The 12,093-nt window shown below is 37.9% G+C and overlaps 1 protein-coding gene across 1 annotated transcript in view; it reads left to right on the top strand.

Moving 5' to 3' along the window:
• The window catches only part of wdr75 (WD repeat domain 75), a 32,842-nt gene extending 24,883 nt beyond the window's left edge, over positions 1 to 7,959 (top strand). Inside the window, exons 14-21 of the mRNA XM_080198838.1 lie at positions 2,109 to 2,289; positions 3,623 to 3,717; positions 3,821 to 3,916; positions 5,452 to 5,621; positions 5,717 to 5,776; positions 6,217 to 6,348; positions 6,430 to 6,521; positions 7,682 to 7,959. Of these exons, the coding sequence (XP_080054964.1) occupies positions 2,109 to 2,289; positions 3,623 to 3,717; positions 3,821 to 3,916; positions 5,452 to 5,621; positions 5,717 to 5,776; positions 6,217 to 6,348; positions 6,430 to 6,521; positions 7,682 to 7,886 (1,031 nt within the window). The 3' untranslated portion in view covers positions 7,887 to 7,959. The remainder of the gene's footprint in view (positions 1 to 2,108; positions 2,290 to 3,622; positions 3,718 to 3,820; positions 3,917 to 5,451; positions 5,622 to 5,716; positions 5,777 to 6,216; positions 6,349 to 6,429; positions 6,522 to 7,681) is intronic.
• Positions 7,960 to 12,093: the final 4,134 nt, after the last annotated feature.

Here is a 12,093-nt window from a genome sequence, read left to right as displayed (position 1 = left end):
AAGTATAACTATTTACAATACATGTTCATGTTTAGTACCATTACAGAACGAATGAATCTATGGGCTACTAAAGCGTAAAGGTAACGTGCTGATACGCCCAGATCTTGTAATGTTAACCTTATCTGGAGGTAGTAAAGGCGGGTACAATTTTATCTTTAAAAAACATTTAGATAGTTACATGGGTATAATGGATATAGAGGGATATGGGCCAAATGTGGGCAATTGGGATTAGCTTAGGAGCTTTAAAAGAAAAGGGGTCATGGACAACTTGGGGCGAAGGGCCTGCTTCCATGCTGTAAATCTCTATGACTCTATGGAGATGTCTTTAACTGCTCACAGTGATCTGTTGGAGTCATTCTAAGATGCTGTTCCTGGTTACAATTGAAATATAGTCCTCCATGTAGTAGATAGTTGATGAACTGGAATGGACTTGATTTGTTGTCTATTACACCTCACTATTTCACCTTTGTCTGTGATCACTTCATAGTACCATGGTTCTGAACAAATTCTTGTCATCTCAGCTGGTTTCTACATACCTTTTGTGGGATGCTGAATGTGAACTTGTTATGCCAGCTGTAAACTTGGCAATTCTGTACCCTCATTTCAATCATGTATGTTAGCCAGCTTCTCACTGTTTTAAATGTTGCTATCTAGTCTCTGAGATGGTGGAATGGGTAAAATAGGTAAATTGGCACACACCAGTATGCTGGACATGAGCTCTGCTCCCTTGCATGTAGTGTTGCGATTTGTAGTGTTTGATTTGGCAGGTGAAACTTGACAAGCCGTCACAACTCTTTTGTATTTTATCATGAGAAGATGCATATCCTGAAATCAGGAGCCTGAATTCCAGTAGCCATTTTGGAGATTTTAAATGATAAATTAAAACATTTGTTAATGAAAGAAAATTTAAATAGACAAGATTTACACTGTTAAAAGTAATCTTATAAATCTTATAAAGATCTCTTACCAGGTTAAACTCTCAAATATTCCTTTTAAGCAACAGTCCCTAATAGATATTTGGTCTCAAATCCGGTGACAATACCTACAAGCTACTATCACTTCAGTGAGGTATACCATAAAATATCTTGCTGTCTTCCACTGTGATGTGGAACTTCACTCTTCAGGCACCAGATTGCTGCTTGCAGCCTCAACCCCTTTCTGTTTTCACTGTGGTAACTGATTTAAAACTACTTTGAGTAGCGGTAGGGGTAATTGGGAGTAGTTGGGTGAGAGTATAGTCAGGTGTTGGGAGCTTTTCAGGACTGTGGGGGGTTAGGGGAGTCAAGACAGCAGTGGTGGGGGGTGTTAATTGGTGAGAGATATGGCAAAGTAGTGAAAGGTGTGGTGTAGGGGTAGGTCAGTACTATGGTTGTCCAGCAGTTAAAAGCGCTTATTCAATTAGGAGAAATGGAACTACCCAAAGTCTCCAATTTAAATTGGTTCCCAGTGCAAAGTTCTGCTCGTCAGGAGTGTAAACGTCCCAAGCAGCTCCTATGCAGTCCTTGTGTGACGGTTTCAAGGGGATTCTCGTACCATATTTTCTCTGTGCCTCCCAGATATAAGCTACCAAATATTGGAACTTCTGGTCCTTATATATTCAATATGCATTTTATAAATGCAGGCGATTCAACAGTAGAAGGTGCTGTTGCTTGGTTTCCCATTTGGAGATTCAAAATCATATTGTATGTGGTTCCAGCAAATTGGCTCCCAAATCCTCATTGATGAATTCTATGAAATAACGCCCTGATGCTTATTTTGGTCCTTTATTTCCTGAACCAAATGAGTTTCCTAGTCCGTCTGCTATTTAATTCATTGCTTGTGATTCGGTGGGGGGGCAGCAGCGATAATTCACTTTTCATGTTAAAAATTTTGTGTGTATGTATCTTGTAGCCTCACTTCTCTAAAGGGATATTCATGCTGATATCAAATTATGCTTCTGTTTTAGAGAGAATTTCTTGAAACCACTTGAAGTAAAGTGCTTGAAATAAAATTTGAACTGAATTACTGGTGCAAAAGTTCAAATAATCGATCAGAGGAGTGACAGAGTTAAGTCTTTCTGCACTTTGCCTATCACATGCTATGTTCTCTATCTTGCAATTAATTTCCAGGAAAGAGTGTAAGCTGGAGCTGTGATTTTGTGGGAACGTATCACCACCTTCAGGCCACAAATTGTAGTTTCTCTGAAGATGGATCTCTACTTGCAGTCAGCTTTGAACAAATCATTACTTTATGGGATGCAGACATTTGGGATCTGAAGTGCACCTTCTGTTACCCACCTGGCAAAATACGGTGAGTCCTCCAAGAAATTTTTGCATTCTGACTACTGGATCGCTTCCATTGATAAAACTGTTGTCTACTGTATGATATAAGTGTACCATTTGGCTTTAATTTTGAAAATAATATTTAACCTTTGGGAACACTGACATTTATCTACACTGTTAAAATGTATTATATAACCAAATTTTCAGCCAATTCTGAAAAGCTTCCCTGACAATGTCAACTAATGGCTGTATCCCTGTGGTTCTTAGTGTGTGATGAGTTTTTATTTGCCAAAAACAAAATTGATGTGGAGATGAAGGGAACCTTTGGTTTAGATAGTTACAGATAATAAAAGCAATAAGCTAAATCATGCTGCAGGCTTCAGGAGCCTGGCAGGGAACAGTGAGGGTCCCAATCCATTGCTCATGGCAAAACTAGCAGAGCAATCTTCCTGGAAACGGCCTCATATTTGGCCATCTCCAAGGACATCTTGCAGGCTTTCAGCCCAGTCAGAAAGACTTTTTAGAGCATGAGTTGGAAGAGATTGGGACTCAAGGATGTTTTATGCAGGCATCTTCTCTGGCCTGCAAAACAATCAACAAATAACCTGGATTGAAATAGTGAATGAGGTTGCAGTAAAATGCCCTTCCAGTGGGTTAATCGTAGCCAGCGATTGAGGCCATGCATTAATACAGCCCCCTCTTTAGGGCATAGATTGTCAGACCTGAGGGTTAAGCTGACTCCATTAAGTTGGCGGTCTCCAGACATGGAGGACCATGTCATCTTCGGCAAAATGCCAGCAAGGCCAAAAGTTTCTCCCAGTTGGAACCTTGACGATATAAATCAGCTGCCTGCCTCTCTGCAATGCGCAGCTGATTCAAGTTCTCCAATGATGCAAATGTGTTGAGGAACTATTTCTCAGTCACTCCCCTGCCCATATTTTCCTGACCCACCAATACCAATCGCTTCCATGGGAAGGGAAAAGTCCCATGTTTTGTTGCCACTGTGATTGTCATTGGCACAGAAATGTATACCTGATCTGTTGCTGTCAGAATTAATTTTTGGTCCTTGTGAACATGCACATGCCACAGTTGAATATTTGTAGAAATTACTCTGTGGCAGTATTTGTATTTCATATTTTACACAAGTAATTAAGTTGAGTGTAAATCCTTCTGTTCTTGAAAGCTTTGGTGATTCAGTTTCTAAGCATTTATAATGACACTTTTGTTATAAACGGTCTATTTCATAATTGTGGTTTTTGCCCTGACTGATAATTGTGGCAAATGATGGGTAATTTGGTGCAACGTTTAATCAAATGTTGACATGATGCTGAGGAATTCACCATTTCACTTCAATCTTTCAGAGATCTTGCCTTTGGAAGACTGAGTTGTTCGAAGTACCTCCTTGGTACAACTGAAAATGAATTTTTATGCTGTTGGAACCTTTTAAGTTGTACCTGTGAGTTACGATTTTTTTCTTTAACAAAATGCTATCTGATTTTTATAATCTTGCAGTTTACCGGCATTACCCATTTCTTCAGTTGATTAATTTTTTTTTGCAGTGGAATGGAGTACACAGTTGAATGTAAAGGTATTGCAAGTTGACCCTCTGTCTGAGAACGTAGCTGCTTTTACTGAATTTTCTAGGATTACTGACTGTAAGTATGATAGTTGTTTTTGTCTGTGATATATTCTGCATTTTATCATTGAAGTAAATTAAACAATTACCATACATTGTCTTTAATACAGGCAGATTATAATTTTAAAATCTAATTGTTTTCAATTGATTACTTATCATAAAAACGTTCAGAAATTACATTCTCTATTTCATTTACAGCTAAAATCTAGCTCTCAATGTGTGGTTTTAAGTGCAAACCCTTTAAAAATATTGCAATTCCCAGAGCTGTCCTTTGTGAAATAAATGTGGATGGTACTACAAAATTTTACATTTACTTTCTACTCAAATGTCACTTCTCTTGTGGTTAATTATTCATCTTCCTTCATGAACTGTCAGATTAGAAGCACTATCACACTGGCTTTAGTAGTAGACAACTCATAGATTTGCGATATCGTACCTGGGAGAATGGACTAGAAATGTGGCCACACTGATGTATTTTTCCCCTCCTGTGTCATTGTCATTCCCCTTGGCAGAAACTGGGCCATTCAATTCTGGAATTGATCTGTCACTGACACATGAATCATGGTCACAAAATACTGTGGGTGGGATGATTGGAGGAAAGGAGGGAAGAATGCATAAATCTGTCAGTTTCTGATTCTATACAATGCATTGCTATTGCCTTTCAATTGAAGATTTTCTTTCTAGAATGCCACTTTGGAAGATGTTTGCACAAAATCTCATTTTCACCGTATTCACTGTTTTGCGCATGATGCGCTTTTCTCCAATTTGTTCAGAGTACCATTTGTTACTCTGCTACCAAATACAAATCTTAAAAGTCTCATCACTAAACACTACCTTATTAACTGCTGGGCTATCTATGCATGCTATTCTGAATTTTATGTAAGACTAGAATTAGCAAATGCTGCTTTGAATAGTACTGCGCAAATTCTGGTGAGAGTTACTTGAAGTAATTTCTTCAGTCCTCATAATTCCAGTATCCTTATAAAGTACTCTGTGAGATTGAGTTTACTGTTTGTAAAATCAAAATTATTCATAACATCCATAATTAAAATTGCTTTCATATTCAAATGTCTTGTCTATTTAAAAGCTTTTGTTGGGATTACTTGAAATTGTAAGCAATCTACACCATATCACATACATCCTAGTAAAAATTCTATTTCTATGCTGACCATTTTCTAGTGGTTTTCCAACCATTCATTCTATGGAAGATACAAGCACAAAAGTGGAATTTATCCCCTTTCTCAATAAGATAGTCACTTTTCATTTTCCAGAATAAAAGCAAAATACTGCAGCTGCTGAAAATCTGAAATAAAAACTGCAAGTGTTGGAAAAACTCAGCAGGGCAGGTGGGAGAAAGAGTTAACATTTCAAGTCAGATATGTATTCTGAAAAAGAGTCATAATCAACTCAAACATTAACTGTTTTTCTCTCCACAGTTGCTGCTGGACCTGCTGAGTTTTTCCAACACCTCTGATGTTCCATAACTGTTCCTTAGCTTTGCAGAATTTAATTTCTTTGTGTTTTCATTCATGTTTCTCTCTTCATTTGCCTCAGTGTTTGTTTTTAAGCCAAATGAGCCACGGCCCTTGTACATGCAGGCGAATGTGTGTTATGATCAAGTCCAATGGGCACTCTTTGTCCCCAGAGAGGTTCCTGAGAACTATAATTCTGAGAGTAACCAGTGGCTAGTCAGATCCCAGCTCTACTTCCTTTCTGCTTCACAGGTAAAACAAGTGTAATCAGTGAAGTTGTAAACTAGATGTTTACTGCTAAATAAGAGTTTAATTTAAAGTTGATGAGCATTTCTTTTCCCTCACAGAACTTAATGACGTTTGGTACAGAATCAGTAGAAGAAAGATTGACACCATCCAGCAAGCAGGTACTGTATATGTGGCTAGTACAAAGATAAAGTGACCAAAGGAAATAATGTTTTCCTTTGTATTCATATTACATTATATGAAAGAAGTTTATTGTTTAACTTATGCAAGTGGAAAGCATTTTGAATTCAGATTATGCCCTACACTGGAATTCTATGTAAGTTGTAATACAATCATGAATTCACTTTTTGGTAATATATACTATTCACTACTGGGAGTTTTTGTGGCCTAATTAAAAGGGCAATGTGTACCCAGTTGCAAACATGAGGTTATGAGTTTTAGGATGATAACTTGTATTTGATTAGAAATGTAGCAGCATCTTGTGACAAGAGTTTTGCAAGCTTTTTGTCTTGTATGTGTGATTTGCTCATTTGTACAGTTGATAATTTTGGGAAATCCATGTTCACTGGCAATTTTATAACAACGTTCAATTTTTCTCCAGCTGATCATAGATGAAAACATTCCCAAGACTCCTTTCCATGTGTTGTTAGGGAAACATAGGGAACAACAAAGAAATTTTGGATCAGAAACAGAACAAACTGCACTGCCTGAAGGATCTGTTACAATTAGCCAAGTGAGTACCTGCATAATGAGCAATTGAGAATACCAAGTCCTCGCTATTATAGCTTTCTTAAAACTGTTTACTTTTCTCTAGATGCTTCATACACCAGCTCATGTTCTGCCAAATGCATCATTTCTCTGTTTAATGTTCATGAATTCATTGCTGATACCCAAAGTGGGCATAAGGTAAGATAAATTTATTGGTTGCTTTGAAATATATGACTTCACCTGAATGCATTGGAATTAAGATTTTACCAGGGCAGGCATGCGTCCTTTGAGATTACATCCATTTTCTTTATATTTACGTAGAATTCTAAGTTTTTCAGGCTCCATGTATAGTTCTTCAGCCAGCTTGTCTAGCATTATATTTAGATTTTTCTTCTTGGCCTTTAAATCCTGTATTCTGCATTAAACATTTTATCCGAAGCAGTCCTAGTGAGCTAAAATGGAGCCTGTATGCCAGCTGTTGCACTAACTGAAAACCTTTGGGGTCAGGGAAAGGAACTGGAGTCTGAGCAAAAGCAGGAAGGAAGGAAGGAAATGAGATGGAACAGGGGGAAATAAAGCAAATAAGATGTGCTGAGTTTGGCTGCTGATTGACAATACCAAGTAAAAACTAAAATCAAAGTATGCCAAAGAACAAATAACACGAATAATTGATTAAGTAGGTCAAAAAATGGGAAATTGATTAATTTTTATTCTTTGCATAATTATGAGATGAAAAAAGGCATGGTGCTTTTGTTGTCATAACAATATAATAAAACAAATAGAAGCTTTTGGAAACCTAGAATACAAACCAAAAAAATTAATGTAAAATTTTACAGTGCATTGGATTATGTTGAATTCAGGTCACTATTCCTAAGTGAGAACTCTATTTCAATTAACTACCACTTGTACAGTTTTAAGCCTAGTTAAGTTCTTTAGATCACTCAGTTTTAACAACTGTAATAATTATATTAGCACTTATAATTATCTGATTGAACTAATTCCAGACATTGATCTCATCTATGACCTATATCTTAAAGGTTAAAGAATCTTAGAATTTGATGTTTTTAAAAAAATCACGAGTGTGTGTAGTGGCAGTGGTATTATTTGCAATAAAGGTCAATCCAGATTATTGCCACAAAGTGCACCAAGAAAGTAAGGTAAGAGGATATAGTGGGAAGTAAATTGAAACAGATACAATGATGAAATCTTTACTCAGAGCAAAAAATGAAATACTCAGCCAAATGAAATTGAAGTAGTGTGCTCAAATCTTGCCCCCACATAATTCACTGAAGGAGTAAGATCCACTATCTGACTCTGAATTTTTGATATTACGATGCATTTTGCGATCTTAACATTAGCTCAAAAGAAGATGATGACGAAGTGGAAATGGAGAGTGAGAAAGAGGAAGATGAATCTGACGTGGAGATGGATCCCACTGAAAATGATCAAGAAACGAAGAAAGCTTATTCATCTGAGGAACTGTTACCTAAACTGACCAAATCTGAAGAAAAAGAACTGAAAAAACTTCGGAAGATTGATTACAGCTGGCTAACTGTAGTATAGACTGGAAAGATTAATTACATCTGGAATCTTTTGGAAAATTACAAGATAAAGTGTTAAATATTTTTTGAACAAACAGTGACTCATGGTATCTATATAAAATTTTTATAAATAGGTTGTTTCTATTCCTTATCTTCATGGTAAAAAGACAAACCAGTAATAATAGAAAATCAAAAGGGAGAAGGAAAGCACTGAAATCAATCATTACTACTTGAGGAAAAAGTACTAAGAACAATAATGGGACTAAAGGCTTTCAAGTTCTTGGGCCTATATTAATGATTTTGAAAGAAGTGACTGCAGAGATGAAGAATGCATTGGTTGTAATCTTCCTAAATTCCCCAGATTTGGGAAAGGATCCAGCAGTTGGGAAAACTGAAAAATGTAATGTCAAGAAAGGAGGGAAACGAATTAGGAAACTATAAGCCACTTAACCTATCATTTGTCATTGGAAAACCATCAGACTCATTGTTAAGGAAGTAGTAGTAGGATAATGATAATACAATGGCTCTATAAAAGGAACTCTTGTTTGACAAATTTATTAGAGTTTGAGGCTGAAGATGGAAAAGGGGGAACCAATAGATGTTGTATATTTGGAGTTCCAAAAGGTATTCGTTAAGGTGTCACATAACAGATTAAAGCAGTCATGGTGTTGATGATGTATTACCATGGATAGAGGATCAGCTAACATAAAGAATTGGGATGTATAGAATCCTACAATGCAGAAGGCAGCTATTCAACCCATCGAGTCTGCACTAACTATAATCCCACCCAGGTTCTATCCCCATAAAACCCATGCATTTACCCTAACTAGTCCACCTGACACTAAAGGGCAATTTAGCATGGCCAATCCACCTAACCCGCAAATCTTTAGACTGTGGGAGGAAACCTAGGCAGGCATGGGAGAATGTAGAAATTCCATACAGATAGTGACCAAGTCAGGAATTGAACCCTGGTCCCTGGTACTTGTGAAGCAGCATTGCTAGCCATTGTGCCAAGAGTAATTTTCAGGTTGGCATTTGGAGGCCAAAAGGATCTGTGCTGGGGTCTCAACTTTACAACTCCTGTATTGACTTCACTGGTTACAAAAGGAAGGCATTCAGCTGATGTCTGTGCTGTCTCTCCAAAGTTATTTCACTTACTGCCACTCACCTCCCCTTTACCCTGCACATTCTTCCTTTTCAAATAGTCCACTTTCCTCTTGAGTGCCTCGATTGGACCTGCTTTAATTACACTCTGATACATTCCAGAACCTAAACCATAAAACATGTGACTTGGAAGGAACAGTTTATTGTAATAAAACTTTCTGACATCTCAAAGGTAGGAAAGCAAGAAGGAAGCAGACTGCAAAGGGATATTGATTAACTACAAAAATATTTGTCGGGTTTAACGTAATACAGGGAAATGAGGTTGCCCTGTTTGGTGCAGAATAGGAAAGCAGAAAATTATTTAAATGGTGAGAATGTGAAATGCTACAGTACAGAGGAATCTGGGTGTTCTCTATGTATTCCCCAAATGTTAACATGAAGAAACAACAAGCAACTATGAATTATGGGCCTTTATTTGGAAAGGAATGGGGTCTAAAAGTAAGGCATTTTTGCTACAACTACCGGCATTGTTGAAAAGAATAGTTCACAGTTTTGTTCTCATTATTTGTGGAGGAATATACTTTGGAATCAGTTGGGAAAAGGTTCACTAGATTGATCTAGGTGAAGGCGGTTGTCTTATAAGAAAATGTTGAGCAGGTTTGGTCCATTCTCAGAAGTGAGAAGAATGAGTGATGATCTTTTGAAGTATAAAAGATCCTGAGCAGGCTTGGCAAAATAGATCTTATCTGGATGTTTCCCCTCATGGGGGAGATCAAAAACTAGGGGGCACAGTTTCAAATTAAGAGGTCTCCCATTTAGAAGGTGAGGAATCTGCTCCCTCAAGGGGAGTTAATATAAGGAATTTTGTACTAGGGGAGAAGCGGAGTCTGGATGATCACATATATTTAAGATTGAGTTGGACAGATTTCTGGCCTGTGAGAGAGTTATAGGTTATGGTGGCAGGTAGAAAGATCAGTCATGATCTTATTGAATGGGGAGCAAATTACCGCCACTATTTATGCACGGAATTAAAATATGCATATGAATGGAGGTAAGTGCAGTGCAATCAATTTTACGTAATAAGGTCACCATAGAATTGGAAATATCATTGATAAGCATTTGCAGAAAGTTTAGTCAACTGATTGTTGAAAAAGTTCCTTCAGCCAGGAACAAGAGAGAGCCATTTTGTACCTGGAGCCCGTCTATCATTCAATGAGATCTCGGCTGATCTGTGACCTAATTCCATACACATACCTTGGACCCCATTAGCTCACGTCTATCAATCTCAGATTTTAAATGAACAATTAACCTCGGGTCAGCTGCCTTTTGTGGAATTGAGATCCAAACTGCCACTATTTGTGCTCTAAATCATTTACCCTTTCTCCATATCCTAGATTCCACAATCAGGAAAAATTATTTTTCTTGATCTACTTCATTAATATCTCTGAATATCTTAAAGTCTGCGATCAAATCGCTCTTTAGTTTTTAACGTCAGGGATACAAACTCTAAAGTGTAATCTCTTGTAATTTAACCTTTGGAGTCCTGGCATTGCACTGATCAACCTTTACTGCACCTCAGAATGATCAACATCATTTTCCTAGGCATGCACCGGAACAGACAGATAATCAGCTGTCGTTCATCTAAGGTTTCCTTTAGCTTTATTTTAACTAATTTATGGGATCCGGATATCACTTGCAAGGATTTGTTGCCCTTGAGACCCTGGTGGTCGGGCTGTACCATTGCAGCCTATATAGTGTAGGTACACAGTGACTATTTTTAAAAATTTTATTCCTTTCTTAAAGTTACAAAGTCAATGCAGAGAATGAGTAGGGCAAGCCCTTAATCTGTTTCTTTGCTTATTCCAATGCCCAATTCAAATTGAATCCAATTCATGGTCCTCACGAGAGACATACAAGATCCAAGTTGACAAAATGCATTGCACCTGATCTTGGGCTTGTTCTAACATTTGCACTTAGCCAAAATGCCGAGAAGTGATGGGGTAAGTTCCAGCAGCAATGAAGGGACAGCAAAAGAATTTCCAAGTCAGGTTGGTGTGCAACTTGGAGAAGAACAGCAATGCGCAAAGGAGGTTATTGCTCCCTGTGGAGGGACAGTCTAAAAGACACTGGCACTCTGAGAGCTGAAGGTAATTCATCCTTTGCCCATAGACTTTCTGTGCAGGATTGTGTTTTTTGACTATGACTGCTTGCTGTTATTGCCTGTCTTGTCCTGGCCCTTGCACAACTGCAAATCCCTCACCAATCTGGACTGCAGAACTCACCTTTTCCTGAACAATTGCCCTCCTCTGTCTCCTTTCTTCCTCATTGTGCATTCTGGAGGAGAATCCTCCAATCTCCGTGGTGACAGTGGTCTCTGGTTATTCTGCTGGAGTTCTCACCCTCCAGTATAGCCCTGCCTCCAGACCCCTTTCCTCTCACTCTGCTTAATTGTAATGTCAACCTATAAAAGCTGAAGAAATAAAGTCTACTAATGGCCAAACACTGCACTTCCAGCAGCAAACTCTACTGCTACATGCAACTCTGGTTCCATTTGCAGGTCATGCTGGTCCTGCCTCCTCATACCTGGTGTAAATCACTGCCAATGTTTTTTCCATATGGCTACCAAAAGATTGAGTGGGCAAGGTAAGATTGCAGTCATATGCCTCTTTAATGATCTCAATAGCCTGCTGATTGATCATCTTCAAAATGACAGACAGGCTTTCAATTTTGGCATTCACTTGCCTTCCTCTTACAGGAAACTGGTGGCATGAGGCCAGATTGTCAACCTGATGTCATCTCGTGTTTTATATAAGTGTGGGGCTGATATGTGACCGTAAAATCCAACCCAATATCAGAGGTCATTCAGAACTATATATTTGGAACAGAATGATGTGTCTTCAAATTGTATTTAATTAATGAAAAAAATGATGAAAAGCCTTCGTAAGTTCTAGCAAGTAGTGAACGAAATTTCCGTTATTGCAGGCCTTGAACCATCTTCATTCCAATGATTAAGACTGTAGTTATCTTTGTGATTGAATGTTTCCAACCAAATGATCAGACTTTTGATTATTATAGAGTTGTGAAAGCAATGCAAGTAACATAAAGCAATTACCAGTGACCTCAGC

The sequence above is a fragment of the Carcharhinus amblyrhynchos genome, chromosome 11 (genome assembly GCF_965287045.1).
Source record: "Carcharhinus amblyrhynchos chromosome 11, sCarAmb.v2.hapA, whole genome shotgun sequence".
Lineage (NCBI taxonomy): Eukaryota > Metazoa > Chordata > Chondrichthyes > Carcharhiniformes > Carcharhinidae > Carcharhinus > Carcharhinus amblyrhynchos.
This window is presented reverse-complemented; position numbering and strand designations above follow the sequence as displayed.